Source organism: Rhododendron vialii, chromosome 8a (genome assembly GCF_030253575.1).
Source record: "Rhododendron vialii isolate Sample 1 chromosome 8a, ASM3025357v1".
NCBI classification, from domain to species: domain Eukaryota; kingdom Viridiplantae; phylum Streptophyta; class Magnoliopsida; order Ericales; family Ericaceae; genus Rhododendron; species Rhododendron vialii.
In genome coordinates, this window is record NC_080564.1 from 18,219,893 (window position 1) to 18,237,500 (window position 17,608).

The 17,608-nt window shown below is 41.7% G+C and overlaps 2 protein-coding genes and 1 long non-coding RNA gene across 5 annotated transcripts in view; 2 read left to right on the forward strand and 1 right to left on the reverse strand.

Moving 5' to 3' along the window:
- LOC131335696 (carbon catabolite repressor protein 4 homolog 3-like) overlaps positions 1-17,608 on the forward strand; it is a 46,780-nt gene that overhangs the window by 19,225 nt on the left and 9,947 nt on the right. For 2 of the 3 annotated variants that reach the window (XM_058371173.1, XM_058371174.1), the window contains exon 6: positions 59-145. The exons of the other annotated variant lie outside the window; for it this stretch is intronic. In XM_058371173.1, coding sequence (XP_058227156.1) covers positions 59-145 — 87 coding nt within the window. The remainder of the gene's footprint in view (positions 1-58; positions 146-17,608) is intronic. 3 annotated transcript variants of the gene reach the window in all.
- On the reverse strand, positions 2,701-11,003 carry LOC131335703 (uncharacterized). Its single transcript, XR_009202587.1, has 3 exons — positions 10,876-11,003; positions 10,461-10,673; positions 2,701-3,034 (listed from the first exon to the last, which is right to left on the reverse strand). It is a non-coding gene; the product is annotated as an uncharacterized LOC131335703 (long non-coding RNA).
- On the forward strand, positions 5,154-7,323 carry LOC131335697 (uncharacterized). Its single transcript, XM_058371176.1, has 2 exons — positions 5,154-6,904; positions 7,219-7,323. Exon 1 carries the CDS (start codon positions 5,775-5,777, stop codon positions 6,837-6,839), a length of 1,065 nt encoding a protein of 354 aa, XP_058227159.1. The 5' UTR covers positions 5,154-5,774; the 3' UTR covers positions 6,840-6,904; positions 7,219-7,323.

Consider the following 17,608-nt stretch of genomic DNA (forward strand, 5'->3'; position numbering starts at 1 on the left):
GCTGTATCTGCTGTTCAATGCCAGACTACCTGCATCTTACTTCATCTGATGCAGACAGATGTGTAGCGCTGAGTCAAGGAGACTTCTATTTGGCAACATTCACGTTCTTTACAACCCAAGCAGGGGGGATGTTAAACTGGGTCAAGTAAGTTCTTAAGCATATGCAAGTTAATTGAACAGGCCATGACCATGTATCTTGTGCTGTCAACCTTATATAGTACTTTGATATATGTACTGTCAATGTTCTAAAAGTCGCTAGGCGCTAGTCGGGCAGTCAGGCACCTTTGAGCAATTAATCAGATTAATCGGTGCATATTAATTAGTAACTGGAAATTAATTGTTAGTCGGACCTAATCGGATGGGCCCCGCGAATGATTAATCAACGATTAATTCGTTTTTTTTTTTTTTTTGATCGCCAAAGATGAATTTTATTAAAAACGGGGAAAGGGGATGGGGATCCAACAAATAGTTGGATAATACAAAACAAGGGCAAAGCCCAAAACACCTAAAGGTCTATAGGGTCCACAACAGAAACAACATTAAGCTCAACCCAAACCCAAATTAATCAAATACAGCCCAAACACCCAAGACCCGGCCCACCCAAACCAACCCACAAAACCCTAACTACACTGGTAGCCACCGCTGTACAAAACACCAGAACCCAACCCCGTCGTTAAGCCAAGCCGGCCTCTCCCAGATGTAGAGACCGGCGGCAGGAGCCAGCCTACGAAAAGTGAAAACCAAGGCAGCAAGGGCCTGAGGGCCAACCACCACCACAATCTGCCAACACCAAACAATCCCCTATACAAAACGATCTTCAAACAGCAGCAACATCAATCCAGAAGAAGGCAAACTGCCAGCCCCTCGCCCGAATAAGAGCTCAGACAAGCCGCCGGCCAGAATTCGGCTCACAAAGACGACCAAGAAACAACCCATCCATGGGGACCGCAACCACCTCGCCACCACCGGAGAGAAGTCGACCCGATCAGACTGCCATCTTCGCCAATCGATTTTCAAAAAAACCTGCAAAAACAGAGATTAGCCAAAAAAACTACCTACACCTCCACCACACCACCGCCCGATGCCTCCACCCAGACCGACCAGATCAACCACCATCACGCCGCCGTCCACGACCACCAGAACAATCGAAGCACCCAACGCCGCTAGGCCTCCGGAGTGCGTCACACACCACCACCACGCTCTCCCCGCTAAAGAGGGCGGTGCCCAAGAAGCAAATGGAAGAGGGAAATAGGAGAAGAGCTCGATCTGGAGAGGAGAGGAGGGAGAGAGAGATAGCAGGAGAGAGGGGAGGAAATAAGGGCCCGGGGGGAGGAGGGAGGGAGGCACCTCCCCCAGGCGGTATCGGCGCCGAAGAAGAAAACCTAGCAGAGAGAGATGTTTAGAACACGAATAATTCCTTGTTTTAGAACACCATGTACTGTCATTCTGTCAGATTTTCAAGATCCTCTTTTGTCCGAGCTAACTTTAGTTAGAAAGTAGTTTCACGAATTATTCATTCTGTAATGAAGAACAAACAGAATTCATTGATTATTTCCATTCGACCAAAAAAAAAAACAAAACAGAATTCATCGATGTTGCAAGACAACAGAAAGTAAATCTAACCAAATATGTATATGAGATAGGTGCCGCTTACTAATAAACTTGCATTGCTTCTCTGTAGTCAGACGTTAGACCCTGATAACATCTCATGATGTAGGACAGATTAGGAACTTCGGCCCTAGGTCCCCTAAGAATGGGTTTTTGCTATTGAAAGTTGCTAGATTATGGTTCATAGGATGGAAGAAGGCCCCTTGGGTTTATAGATGCCAAAAATGCATTTCGCTTGATCTGCATAAGTCACAAGTTGCAGGAATTATGGTTTTGTTTGGTTGGGTGTTTGGTTTAGTTTAGTTTTGGTAGTGGGTGGAGAGAGAAATAGGGTAATGATTGAAAAGAGGGGTAATGATTGGAGAGAGATAGAGAGAGATGAGAAAGTAATAATTGGAGAAATAGAGTAATGATTGGAGAAAGAAATAGGGTAATGATTGGAAAACTAAACTAAATTGTGAACCGAACACAATGTATATAATTTGCTGTAGAAGGTTTCTGTGAGGCAGCTATTCTATGATTCTATGATTTTGGCTTAATATGTGAAGGATGGGGATGAATTATTCATGACTAGGCAAGGTTTGAGACTGAAAAGAGCAATTATTGGAGATTGTCGATAGTAACATGAGAAAAGCACTTTTATTTTTTGCTCATAGAAGAAGAGAAGAGTGAAAGAGGAATCACACCCTTGCACAGTTTCGGCATATTTACACGAACATAGACACATACAATCTCAAATTTTACTTGTCTAGCTATTGAAGAGGAAGATTACATGTATACTTACTCGGTACTTGGCTTCTCTTCCTAAAACAACTTTTGCTCAAGGAAACTAGAAACCCTATACCTTTACCTATTTAAAAACCCATAAAAGACTCGAGTAACTTGAAGCAGGCTATGACCCATCGTCCCGTCCAGCCCATGCTTGGGCAATACAAATAGTGAAGTATCAATAAAGCTAAACCAAATGAAGTGTAACTGAAATTATACTACAACCAACTAATTTATGACCAAATGAGTAAATATTAAAAGGAACCCTAATTCTCCATGAAGGAATGGCCATATGGCCCATAATCGCCTACACCTAGGTGTCAAGTACTCCCTCCGTCCAAATTTAATTGTCCCAGTTTGCACTTTTTGCCGTCCCAAAATAATTGTCCCACTTCTAAACTAGATGGGTAATGATTAACAAATTTCCAATTTTACCCTTCCATTTTTCAATCATTACTACTAACACAAAAAAAGAGGAAAATTTTACAAAATGAGTACTACTGGTACGGAATAATAGAATATGCACTGGAACACCCAAAATGAGATTTACATTGAGATCAAACACCAAACAACCATCCAGTTCTTTTCTTCCACAGAGGATCTTTCCCATTTACACTAAACCTTCACAAATTTCCAAAACGCTTCTTCAAAAAATTCACTGTGGGCACGCGCCCCAAAAATGCTCGATTTATAAAATCGGGTGCGGCCCTCTTTCAGAAAAGCGCGACGAAACGCTTCGATTCAGAGTCGCCACTCGGGTTTTAGCGGTGAAAACACCCAAGGAACCGAACTCGAAAACGTTTGCTACGTTTGTTTGATTTTGAAAAAAAAAGGCGTAGACTGGTCCGTCGTCACCTTCGATATCTCAGGTTCGGGAGCCATGTTACGAGAGGGGAAGGGTTTTATGGCACCCCTCTCGCCCAATCCGGGGATCGGTCACTCAGGCATTTCGTTTTGTAAAACATTTGCATTTTTCTCTCATTTGATCATTTTTCTAGCCAGTTAGGGCGGGGGAACAGTTAATGGGGGTTTTAAAACTGTAACAAGTTGCATTTATGTGACAAAATGTTTATGTATGACTTGCTCGCAATGATAAATATAGATTGAGAACAAGCACTGAGCAAACCGAATGAATTGAAGTACACTGCCCTGAAGGAACATGAGCAGGATCCACACCAGCATGCACTGGCCGAGCCACTGCACGCTAGTGCAACCTGCGCACGCCACACCTGAACTGGCGTACTCCACTTATCAGGTTTCGCAGTCTTTGTTTGCAATCCTCTGGGCTCTGGAAAGGGACCAGCGCACACCCAAGACAAACCACGCAGTTTAATAGAAAAGAATATAGACAGCTACAGACAAACGAAATGGCTTCAAGCCTCAAAAGACAGCAGAATACCCCAAAAACAGTGTGGGGACGTAAAGGAGGCCAAGACTAAGCTAGTATGCAAGGGCCAGCCACTGGATCGTGACATCACTGCCGTACGCCCGTCATGAGGCCACGTACGCCAGTAACATCATTTGTCCAATGTTTGGCTTTGCATCTTCCGGGCTCTCTGGAACACGACCAGAAGGATCACAGAGGCCTTCTAAAGCAGATGAAAGCAAATATTGAATGATATAGCTAAACAGTTCTAGGATACAGAAAGCTGTAAAAACTGGTTATTAGCATGCTATAAGGTGATGAGAGAAAATATAAGCAAGAAATGGATGATCAATGATCTCCACGCCAGTAGTGCGCATACCGCCAGGACTGGCGTACGGCTCGATATTACTGGCGTGCGCCATTGTTCACTCCTTATGATCCTTGAAATTAGGCCAGCTTTAGGGCCAGGACTGGTATTGATTACCAGCCTTGACCCTGCTAGCCCCCCTCAGGAGTCAGAACAGAACGTAAGCAAAAAGGTGGTATACCTCTTTGGATTGAGTTTTGATGATGGATTTGAGCTTTGAACTTGAGTGTTGACGGATGGGAGATGAAAGAATGGCTGTGTAATGGCGTGTGAGAGAGGTGTTTGCTTGCTCTTTCAACTAGTGTGAGAAGAGAGCAAAAAGAAGAGAGGGAGAGAGCTTGAGAGCTTCTTGAGTGTAGCCCCTTTTTTTTTTGAACCCTTTGCAAGAGTGAGAGGGGTGTATATATAGAGGAGTGGGGGTTGGTAACTAGCTGATTTCGGGCTGGTTGGTTAGATGAGAGAGCCTCCCATGCATTAAATGCATGGGACTTGGCTTGATGGAGGGTGTAGGAGAGAGGGGGAACGTCCCTACCGAGTGTAATCATCAGGGGGACTGTAGCCCACGTTAGGGTGGCACAAAAGTCTCGCCCATGTGGCTGAATAAAGTTGATTTGACTGGGCTTGACTGGCGTGCGCCATGTTCAGACCGGCGTGCGCCAGTAATAACTGGGTCAACGGTCGATGACTAACACGTAACAGTTCACTGGCGTACGTCAGCTCAGTACTGGCGTAAGCCAGTTTGGGTTTTGCTGAGGCCATTTGGTTCTGGCTTGAAGGGTTTGAAATGGATTTTGAAAGGGTTTGAATGAGGTTCGAAATGGGGTTTGAAAGAGGTTTGGGATGTTCAAAGCTCAAACACACCAACAATTTCAGGAAGTTCTTGACCGTATTCATCATTGGGGAATCAAAGACCATAAGTAAACTGTTAAGTTATGAGTGTATATGTAATTAGCGTGTAATTGAACCCTTGTGTAATTAGATTAGGAGTTAAGGGTCTCAGTGTAATTATTCTCTTAGTCTAGTATAACTCTAACATAATGAGAAAATAACCCTAGTTTTTCGGGTTCCAATTATTCCATCTCTCGTTTTACATGGTATCAGATCAGTTGATACCTTAGGCGGTCTATGACTGATTTTTCAATTGGCGCCTCACATCTCCATTGATCCCTAGCGACCCTCGTCTGTTCTTCAGCGTTGTTTTTGAAGACCCAATTCCGACATATCTCTTTTCCTTTGTCAGTCCAGTCGATCGACGTAGGAGTTTTTTTTTTCGTGAACCTTCTGACCTGTTTCCAGTCTCTGGTATCACCGATCAGCACGACCCGGCACTTGTCCATACTTGCCGGTCACCGACGACCACCGACGCGTACTTTCTGACCTCCGGCGACCTTGTTTCAGTCACTTTCTGTACTGGGTCAGATCCGGTGACTTTGTTTCAGTCATTTTTTCTACACCAGGTCAGATTCTTTCAGGTATTTTGGCTACTGTTTTGTGTTTTTGGAACGATTTGGGATCTGCTCAGGTAGTATCAAGAATAGATTGGAGTTATTGGAGCTTTTGTTAGGGTTTATTCCACTTTCTGATATTCAACATCTCGTTAGCCTCTATTCAGTGCTCAGATTGACTGTGTTAGGGTGTATTTGGAGCTTTTGTTCTGCTGTTGAAATGTCGGATGATAAACAAAACGCTTCCGCTAGTACAAATGATGAATTGAGTCGTGTAGGGACTTTAGATAATTTTTCTCTGGATATTTGCCATATTAAGTTGGATGGTACCAACTATTTGATTTGGTCTCGCACTTTTACTTTGGCTATTGAGGCCAAAGGGATGTCGGAATTTATTGAGGGTTCTGTTACTCCACCTGTTGAGGCTATTGCACTGAAGAAATTTAAATCTCAGAAATCGTTAGTTATGACCTGGTTGTTTAATTTTATGAGGGCTGATATTCGTCATACTTTTCTGCTTCGTGATACTCCACATAAGATTTGGACTACTGCAGCCCAAACCTATTCTCAGCAGGGTAATGATGCACAGTGTTTTGAGTTGAGGAAGAGGCTTCGTACATTGGAACAAAATCATCGTTCTGTTGCTGTGTATTTTGCTGACTTGAATGGAGCGTGGCAGGAATTTGATTATTATCAGGGATTTCAGGCTGTTTGTGCTGTTGATGCTGCTGCTTGGTTAAAGCGGTTGGAGAAGGAACGTGTTTATGATTTTTTGGCTGGACTTGATATAGAATATGATACAATTCGAGTGCAGGTGTTGGGTCGTATTCCGTTTTCGTCGTTAGGAGAGGCCTATGCCATTGTTCAGCAGGAGGAGAGTAGGAGGGGTGCTATGTTGGACACTCCTACTCCTGAGCGTTCTGCCTTGGTTGCCATTCCTCAGGGTGGGCTTGTTCCACAGAGTGGTAAATCACAGTCTGGTGCCAGCAGTGGGCCTATTGATCGAGAGTCACTCCGGTGTGATCATTGTCACAACACCGGTCATACCAGGGATTTTTGTTGGAAGCTACATGGCCGTCCCTCTCGTGGGCGAGGGGGTGGACGCGGTGGTCGAGGTCGTGGTCCCATGCGTTCTCAAGCCCAGGCCAATGTTTCAGAGTCTACATGGGTTGCTAGCTTGCTTGATTCTGGATTCAGTACTGGGGTTCAGGCATCCTCTGATCATGTTAGTAGTTTTTCTCTGGGGGGAAATGCAAGCTCTCCGGCGCCTAATGGCTCAGGCTGATTCTCCATCTACTATAGCTACTACTTCTACAGCAAGTCCCACTTCATCCTATTTTGCTCACACAGGTATTCCGGCTAGTGCATTTACTGCTTCTTCTGCTATTCCTTGGATTATAGATTCCGGTGCTTCAGATCATATGATAGGTTGTTCATCTGTATTTGATTCTTACTCTACTTGTTCCGGTAAGGATAAGGTCAGGATAGCAGATGGATCATTCTCTGCTATTTCAGGGAAAGGATCCGTTCGCTATTCTCCCTCTATTTCCCTCTCTTCAGTTCTACATATTTCAAACTTTGCCACTAACCTTCTGTCTATTAGCAGTCTTACTCGTTCTGCAAATTGTTCAGTGACATTTTTTCCTACTCATTGTGTTTTTCAGGAACTGGACACGGGCAAAGTGATTGGCAGTGGTAAAGCACAGGATGGCCTCTATTTTTTGGAGTCTGCACCTCGTTCACCTATGTCATGTGGTCTTGCTCTGCAATCAGATACAAGTTCAACTCTCTCTATGTTACATTAGTGGCACCGTAGATTGGGTCATCCCTCTTTTGGGATTTTAGGAAAACTTTTTCCTACCTTAATTAAGCATTGTTCTAGGAGTCAGTTTTTTTGTGAAGCTTGTGAGCTTGGAAAACATAGACGTTCATTTTATGCACCTATTAATAAACGGAGTGCCTCTCCTTTTATGGTTATTCATTCTGATGTTTGGGGTCCTTCCCCTGTTACATCTCTTAAAGGTTTTCGGTAGTTTGTCACTTTTATTGACTGTTATTCTCGTGTTACTTGGGTGTATTTACTTAAATCAAAGAATGAAGTCTTTTCTTGTTTTAAATCTTTTCATGCAATGGTGCGCACCCAATTTGATGCGAATATAAAAATTCTCCGTAATGACAATGGCACTGAGTATATCGATAGAACTTTTAGGGCTTTTCTAGATGAAAATGGCTTTCTTTTTCAGACAACTTGTGTTGACACTCCACAACAAAATGGAGTTGCTGAACGCAAAAATCGTCATCTTGCTGAGGTTGCTCGCTCTCTTTTATTCACCATGAATGTTCCCAAATACTTATGGGGCGAAGCGATTTTGACTGCAACTTACCTTATAAACCGTATGCCATCCAGTGTTCTTCACTTCAAAACTCCCATTGAGTGTCTTCCTGGTAGTTTTCGTGTCATGACTCTTCCTCCGAGAGTTTTTGGTTGTGTATGTTTTGTTCATGCTCCTCACCCCTCTGGTGGCAAGTTAGGTCCTAAAGCCCATAAATGTGTTTTCATTGGGTACTCTCCTACCCAGAAGGGCTATAAGTGTTATGATCCTCACTCTAGATATTTTTTTGTCTCCATGGATGTCACTTTTTGGGAAACCGAGCATTTTTACTCTCCCTCCACTCCATCTCTTCAGGGGGAGTATAGGCAGGAAGAGATGAGGGAGGTTTATAGTCATGGTCAGGGGGAGGAATTATTTTTTAATCATGGTGAGGGAGAGAAGGAAAAATCTGAAGAGGAACCAGTATCTGCTGAAAGAGCAACACATGACATTGGTGGTGATATCGAGAACAGATCACAACGGTGGCAAAGGCCTGACTTGCAGGTCTATACTAGAACTAGAAGAAAAAATGGAAAGCTCTCCTGTGTAATGCCACCTTGTCAATCACAATTGCCTGCTCCAGTTCTGGATTCCTCAGCTGACTCATCTGGTAATGAATCTTCTCCCATTGAACCTCCTTTTATTGATTCTGATAATCTTCCTGTTGCTCTTCAGAAAGGTGTCAGGTCATGCACCCTACATCCTATCTCCCAGTTTGTTTCTTATGATCGTTTATCTCCTTCGTACCATGCCTTTGTTTCGTCTCTTTCTTCTATATCTATTCCACAGAATTGGCAGGATGCACTGGTGATACCTAAGTGGAAAGGAGCTATGGTAGAGGAGATGACAGCTTTGAAAAAGAATGGCACTTGGGAGCTAGTATCACTTCCAGAATGGAAGAAATCAGTGGGATGCAAGTGGGTTTTCACTATTAAGCAGAATGCTGATGGTACCGTTGAGAGGTACAAGGCGAGACTTGTTGCCAAGGGTTTTACTCAAACCTATGGTATTGATTATGAGGAGACGTTTGCTTCGGTAGCAAAGATGAACTCTGTACGAGCCCTACTATCTTTTGCTGCAAATTTGAATTGGCCCCTATAACAGTTTGATGTGAAGAACGCATTCCTTCATGGTGAATTAGAGGAGGAGGTGTATATGGATATACCTCCAGGTTTTTCTTCCTCTGAGACTGAAGGAAAGGTTTGTAGGTTGAAGAAGGCTCTTTATGGGTTGAAGCAGTCACCTAGAGCTTGGTATGGCAGATTTTCGAAGGCTATGTTGAGGTTTGGATACAAACAGAGCCATGCAGATCATACTATGTTCATCAAGGGGGCTGCAGGTAAGATTGCTGTCCTTATTGTCTATGTTGATGATATAATAATGACAGGCAATGATGTGGACGAGATTCTTAATCTTAAGTCTAATCTGGCTCAAGAGTTTGAGATTAAAGATTTGGGATCATTGAGATACTTTCTAGGGATGGAGGTGGCGAGGTCTGATAGAGGTATTTTTATCTCCCAACGGAAGTATATACTTGATCTTTTGGAAGAGACAGGTATGTTGGGTTGCAGACCTGCGAATTCTCCTATTGAGGCGAATCATCATCTTAGTGGATCTGTGGGGGAGCACACTGATAAGGTGAAGTATCAATGACTGGTGGGTCGATTGATATACTTAGCTCACACTCGACCGGATGTTACTTATGCAGTTGGTGTTGTTAGTCAGTTTATGCATGATCCTCGTACTCCACACATGGATGCAGTTTATCATATCTTGAGGTATCTCAAGTCAGCTCCAGGGAAAGGAATTCTGTTCTCTAATCATGGTCACCTGCGGTTGGAGGTTTTCATTGATGCTGACTGGGCTGGATCTGTTGATGATAGACGCTCTACTTCGGGCTACTGTACTTTCCTTGGAGGGAATTTGGTTACTTGGCGAAGTAAGAAGCAATCAGTGGTTGCCAGATCAAGCGCAGAAGCAGAGTATAGAGCTATGGCTCATGGTGTTTGTGAGCTTTTGTGGCTCCAAACCTTGTTACGTGATTTGGGAATTTCTGTTTGTGGTCGTATGAAACTCTACTGTGACAATAAAGCTGCCATCAACATTGCTCATAATCCTGTTCAGCATGACAGAACAAAGCACATAGAGATTGATAGGCACTTCATCAAGGAGAAGCTGAGTGATGGGTTGATATGCATGCCTTTTGTGAAATCGGAGGATCAATTAGCTGACATATTCACAAAAGGGCTTGGTAGCAAGAGTTTCCACTCCGCTGTCTTCAAGTTGGGCTTGACTGATATCTTCGCACCAACTTGAGGGGGAGTGTTAAGTTATGAGTGTATATGTAATTAGCGTGTAATTGAACCCTTGTGTAATTAGATTAGGAGTTAAGGGTCTCAGTGTAATTATTCTCTTAGTCTAGTATAACTCTAACGTAATGAGAAAATAACCCTAGTTTTTCGGGTTCCAATTATTCCATCTCTCGTTTTACATAAACTAATCTGGACAGTCCAGAATAGGGTGTCTACATTCACAAAATCCAAGTCCTTCAGTGTGCACTAAACTTTCCCACTTACAGCAAACCTTCTACAAATTCACAAAAACATGTTCACTGATGTGCATTGGTTGACACCTAACCTTCTACAAATTCACAAAAACAAGTTCTTCAATCTAACAATCTCTTCAAATAACTTGGTTGATTGAAGAACTTCATCCAAAAAAACTTGAAAAGTCTTGCGTGATTTGCCCTGAAAAAAGGAAAGAAAGATCAAATTAAGAAACACAATTTACCCCAATATAAATGGAAAGTTTTTTCCAAGTCCAACTACACAAAGAAAGAAAAGATGACCTTAGTTTTCTCCACGTCACTTTTTCCAAGTCTAGCAACAAAAGCAAGAAATACAGTAAAAGCTAGTGCTGGTTATTCATAGGATTAAAAGGATAACTCACCTTGATTTAAACTTGATTCTGTAAATGAATCAGTACATTCTCCACAACATCTCGGCCACATTCAAGTTGAGAGGGAAGAACTCCATCTCTCCTTAATTGGGGTTTCCTAATGTGCGGCAATTTGTAATTATTACCCCCATTAACCTTCATCACTTCAACCATACAAGCTTGTAGAGATAAAAAAACTGAATCGAGTTCGTGCGATGATAATTTATCAAAAGATTTCTCCACGGCATTCACAAGTTGATCGATTGTTCTAGGCGCCTCTTGATGTTGCAAGGATTGTATGGCGTTAAAAAAATCGAGATCAAGAACATTCAAGTCAGGACTATTTGGGGGTTGATTTGTTAAACGAATATCAAACCCATTCCTTGTTGCAGCCTCGTGAAACTCAGCATCATTTGGTTTGATGTGAGGCCTTGCATTATCTTGTTGAATATAAATAGTTTCACCCACGCTAGACCGAGGCCATTTTGATTGAATGGCAGGAATTACTTTTTCAATCAAACACAAGCGAATAACATCTTTAGTCACCGCTGCAACTGCCTTTGTCTCCATTGTCCCGGCTACGCGATTTTTACTTGTTCGTTTGGCAGGTTCTTTGACAATGAATGGAAAAATACCAATCTTACTTGAAAACTCTTCACATACATTAGCTCCGAATCGTGGTCGAGCTACCGCCGTTAGAAACATCACCTTTGTGATGAATCGTTTGCTTTTGCAAGTTCGATGTGGTTGATCTTCGTCGAGAAGTACATAATACCTTTCCGATTCTTTGGTCATGTAAAACCACTTCTCATCTATGTGAACATAGTTGTACATATCCTTAAACATTGGCTAGGTTTGGAGACTGTTCGGTTCAAGCATAGAAAGACAAAAGTGCAACCTTGCTATCTTATTTTGATCAGAAAGGTCTGGCTTAAGAGGATTTGTATGAGGCCTAATTTCACCTTCCTTAATTCATTGATGGAGCGTTGATTTTGGGACTTCCAGAGCCTCTGAGAAGGAAGGATATTTGTACGGCGATGAAAAGCGATCCCCCTGACTTTGTTCCAGTCAATCTCGCGTCGCTTCCAGCCAACTCTTCTACGCTTTTTGCTTGATACATCAACCATCAAACCATGGGCTTCACAAATTTTTGCTCTGCTCCAAATTCAATGTATTGTTTTGTTGGAGACAGAGAACATCGCAGCAACTTTTGGCACACAACCCCTTGCCAATTTTCCATCAACAGTTTGGAGCAAAAGAGCCTGAAAAATTTCTTCTCTTTGTTCATTTGTAAGGTTGTGGTTTGGTCTACCATGAAAGTAGGAGTTTTGACCAAAAGTACAATCCTGTAAAATTGAGAGACCTAGAAATTTGGGTTATATTTTTCTGTCTCATAAACTGAATACAACGTAAGTACTTATACAACACATTAGGCTAATTATACTATGGTCCTAGAGAATGAACTAGTTACATAATAGAACACCTAATAAACTAATTACAAATAAACCCATAATAATCTGACACTACCCCTCAAGTTGGTGCGAAGATATCAATCAAGCCCAACTTGAACACAATGGGGTGGAAACTCTTGCGACCAAGTCCTTTTGTGAATATATCAGTTAATTGATCTTCGGATCTCACAAAAGGCATGTATATCAACCCCTCGCTCAGCTTCTCCTTGATGAAGTGCCTGTCAATCTCTATGTGCTTCGTTCTATCATGTTGAACAGGATTATGAGCAATGTTTATTGTAACGCCCCGAATTTTGGGTACGTTAAAAGGACATTTTATTCATAAAATCAAATGGAGTCTGGCTCTTATTACATCATAATACTCACAAGAGTACTTTTTATTACACAAGGAAGGGAACTAAGGTTCCTAACTACATCTTCGCCTGCTCCTCCATCTGAGCCAGCTCTTCAGCTCTAAAGGCCTCCAAGGTGTACAGCTTACCTTGTTCATCTACAAAGTCTGACACATTATACCAACGTCGCCACCGATATAATATGTCAGGGTAACCAAAGGTAACACCATGAGCTACGAAAGCTCAATAGAAAAATCCCATACCCACTAACCCATAACTTACAAACAACAGGTTATAATAAAACATCGATTTCCACATGATACGTGTATACAGCTAACAATGACACATCCACATTCGTTAATCAACTATCGTTGGTGTCCTTGATTCTCTTTGTTTCTCTTACGCGACTCATCGTAGACCGTGTCAACATTTTCACATTTCATAAACGTATCACCTTTTCAGAAACTCGTTTTTAACACAACCTCGGTTCCGCCGTTCCGGTCTCCCGAGTATCCTCACAATGGTTCCGCCGTCCCGGGTTCCCATTGGCACACAAAACTTGCATTGGCTCCTCTCCGCGGATAACCAAGCCACATTACCAATGAGGCTACCATGTCCGGCCGCATTGGCAATCTTCACAATGGGCTACCAAGTCCGGCCACATTGTGGTTTTCACAATCCACGCAATGGGCTACCAAGTCCAGCCACATTACGAGTTTTCATACACACAACGGGCTACCAAGTCCGGCCACGTTGCGGTTTTCACAATCCACACGATGGGCTACCACGTCCGGCCGCATCGTGGGTTTCCATACACACAATGGGCTACCAAGTCCGGCCACATTGCGGTTTCAAAACACAACTCATCATTATCCACACCCTAGGTGTCATGTTTCTACTTTCTCTGTTCTCGTGTCTCGTTTACATGCAAAGACTCCGCGGTAGGACAAAGTAAGCATGAATCATTCATTGTAATCTAACAAGATCATCCATCTATAATACATCACAAGTAATACAATCGATTTATGTATGCAAGCTCATACTTCTTGAAATACGAATATTTCGATTCACATGGTAACGTTTTAACTTTTAAAAACCATTCTTTCTTAAAGATCAAACAACATATGTTTTACTTGAAATAAGTAAGTAAGTGAGTAAGGATAAACTTAGAGTTAGGGGTAAGAATAATCTACCTTGATCCGAAACTAGTCGGGGCCGAATAAGCTAGTTGGAAGATTCTACGGGTGGTGAAACTCACAAATCTGGACCGAACTTTGGATGGCCATAACTCAGTCAATCTTTGGCCGAATATGATCGTTCTTGGGTCGAAATCGAAGCTCTAGAAGCGCTCTACAACTTTTGTGAAGGAAGTTGATCCTAAAAACTACTTTAGGTAGGAGAAAAATGGGGATAAAAGAAGGGACAGTGAGCTGTCTGGATATGGAAATCCGAGATTTTTACTGAACTTTGGATGACAATATCTTTGTCATTTCTTCACCAATTGGGGTGGTTCTTGGGTCTAACTTTAAGGTCTCGAAGTGCTCTATAACTTTCCCGAAGGGAGTTGGTTCTAAAAACTAGCCTAAGCTGGAGAAAACTGAGGATTTACGAAGGGCAGTAGGCTGCCTGGAAAAACAGAAATGGTTTCTAGAGAGAAGTGAGAGCAAAAAGTGAAGGTGTGAGTTGAAATGCTTGGAATGGCTTGCTATTTATAGGCAAGACCTTGGCTCTCTCCTCTCTCTCAAGGCCGCCCCCCCCCCCCCCCCCCCCCCCCCCATACTTCAAACTTTGACACTTGTCATGCACTCATGGAAGATCAAAGGCTAGTTGCTAGGCTTGCATGGCTAGGTTAGTCCTTGGATGGGATTTTGGAAGATTTGTTGGAAGATTTGGAGACAATGGTACAAGATTCTTGTGTTAAACAATTGAAAAATGTACAAAGGTGATAGATTTTGGAAGATATTCATCTTCAAAGTTTGAAAGGATGAAAGATATCAAGGTACAAGTCTCATCCTTCTTCTTCTTCCTCCTTCCTTCCTTTCTCTCTCTCTCTCTTTCTCCCTCTCTCTCCCGGCCTCTCTCCTCTCTCTCTCGGCCTCTCTCTCCTCTCCTCTCTCTCGGCTTCTCTCTCTCTCTCTCTCAAGTACTAGCTATATACATATATATATGTACTACTAATGCAAGACAACAAATAAAATAATAGATACTTTTTGTACTAAAGATCAAAGAAGTTTAAAAGACTAAGATTTTCTCAATAAACAAATAAATGGGTACAAGTGTACTAAGGCAAATTACATCATCCAAGTACTTATATAAATATATACATATGTACCAATGTACTCTAGGGTTAAAAGGGTCAAGATTCTCCCATAAAATTAATACAAAAAGTACTAGTACTTAATTAATATAATAGTGTACTTTGTACTCTCGGGAATCTTAACAAAATATTAGTTTAATAGGTCAAGTACTTAGTTGAAAGATGGACCTATTACCCAATGGGTAATAAATCCTCTAACGGTTAATAACCAATGGATAATAGGTACGAGTACTTTTAAATAATAAATTAAGTTTTTAAAAAAAGACTACATGTCCTTTGAAAATACACATGTATGTATATATATATGTATGTACTTAACCAAATATAATAATGGAAAGGCTTTGGTCCAATGGGTAAAGATTACCCTAACGGTTATTGTCCAATGGTTAATGGTTACTAGGGTACTTTTTAAGGTAAAATAATCAAAAAGTACTTTTAAAGTAATCATAAAAGTCTATTTCTAAAAGATCATAGTACTTTGTTCAAATCTTTCAAAAATCCTTTTAATATAAAGAATTGGGTTTCTATTATCCAATGGATAATAGTTCCCCTAACATTTATCGTCCAAAGGATAAAGAATAAAACCAAAACAATAAAAGAAATAATTAAACAATTTCTAGTCTAGGGTTTGAAAAGGTTTAAAAGGTTCAAGATGGGCAAAATGGTCCATCTACGGTTAGGGAAAAGTAACTAGGTGACTTCCTAGTTTGGTTTCTCCAACAAGTCGGTTGGAAGCTAACTAGGCTTGCTAGGTAGGGCTTAAAGTTCAAGAAACGATCCTTGAGGGGCTAAAGTGCAATTAGGATTTCTAGTCGAGGAATACGGTGATAAGGTGTTCAATTGCTTGAATACGAACTACTAGGAATCAAATAAGAAAATCATCGAGAAATTAAGAAATTTTGAATAACAACGAGATTTTTATTGAATGAAAAATCGGAGTTGTTACACCAAAAATCTAACTACGACAAAAACAAGAAATCATATAGCCACTCAAGAGTAATTTAAATAAAATTCAAATATTTAACGAAAATTTTTACTGACCAAAATTGAAGGGCGTTACATTTATGGTAGCTTTGTTGTCACAGTAGAGTTTCATAGGACCATTATCAGAAATTTCCAAATCACGTAGCATTGTTTGGAGCCATAAGAGCTCACAAACTCCATGCGCCATAGCTCTATACTCAGCTTCTGCACTAGACCTGGCAACCACTGATTGCTTCTTACTTCACCAAGTAATCAAATTCCCCCCAAGGAAAGTACAGTAGCCAGAAGTAGAACGTCTATCATCTACAGAACCAGCCCAGTCGGCATCAGAAAAAGCCTCCAACCGTAGGTGACCATGATTAGAAAACAGAATTCCTCTCCCTGGAGCAGCCTTGAGACACCTCAAGATACGGTAAACTGCATCCAGATGTGAAGTTCGAGGATCATGCATAAATGGGCTAACAACATCTACTGCATAAGTAACATCCGGTCGGGTGTGCGCTAAGTATATCAGTCGACCTACAAGTCGTTGATATCTCTTCTTATCAGTGCGCTCCCCCACATCTCCACTAAGATGATGATTCGCCTCAATAGGAGAATCTGCAGGTCTACAGCCCAACATACCTGTTTCTTCCAAAAGATCAAGTATTTATTTCCGTTGAGAGATAAAAATACCTTTATCAGACCTTGCCACTTCCATTCCAAGAAAATATCTTAGTGGTCATAAATCCTTAATCTCAAATTCTTGAGCGAGATTGGACTTGAGATTAACAAACTCATTCACATCATTGCCTGTCATTATCATATCATCAACATAAACAATAAGGACAACAATCTTACCAGCACCTCCTTTGATGAACATAGTATGATCTGCATGGCTCTGTTTGTAACCAAATTTCAACATAGCCTTTGAAAACCTGTCAAACCACGCTCGAGGTGATTGCTTCAACCCGTAAAGAGCCTTTTTCAATCTACACACCTTTCCCTTAGTCTCTGAGGAAGAAAATCCCGGTGGTATATCCATATACACCTCCTCCTCTAACTCACCATGAAGGAATGCATTTTTTACATCAAACTGGTGAAGAGGCCAATTCAGATTGGCAGCACACGAAATCAAAGCCCGCACAGTGTTCATCTTCGCTACTGGAGCAAACGTCTCCTCGTAGTCAATGCCATAGGTTTGAGTAAAACCCTTGGCTACAAGTCTCGCCTTGTATCTCTCAATTATACCGTCAGCATTCTGCTTAACGGTAAAAACCCACTTACATCCCACTGATCTCTTTCCTCTTGGAAGTGATACCAACTCCCAAGTACCATTCTTTTTCAAGGCTGTCATCTCCTCTACCATAGCTCCTTTCCACTCACATATCATGAATGCATCCTGCCAATTCTGTGGAATAGATATAGAAGAAAGAGACGAAACAAAGGCATGGTATAAAGGAGATAGACGATCATAAGAGACATACTGAGAAATGGGATGTTGAGTACATGACCTGACACCTTTCCGAAGAGCAACAGGAAGATTATCAGAATCAATAATATGAGGTTCAATAGGAGAAGATTCATTACCAGATGAGTCAACTGAGGAGTCCGGAACTGAAGCAGGGGATGGTGATTGGCAAGGTGGCATTACACATGAA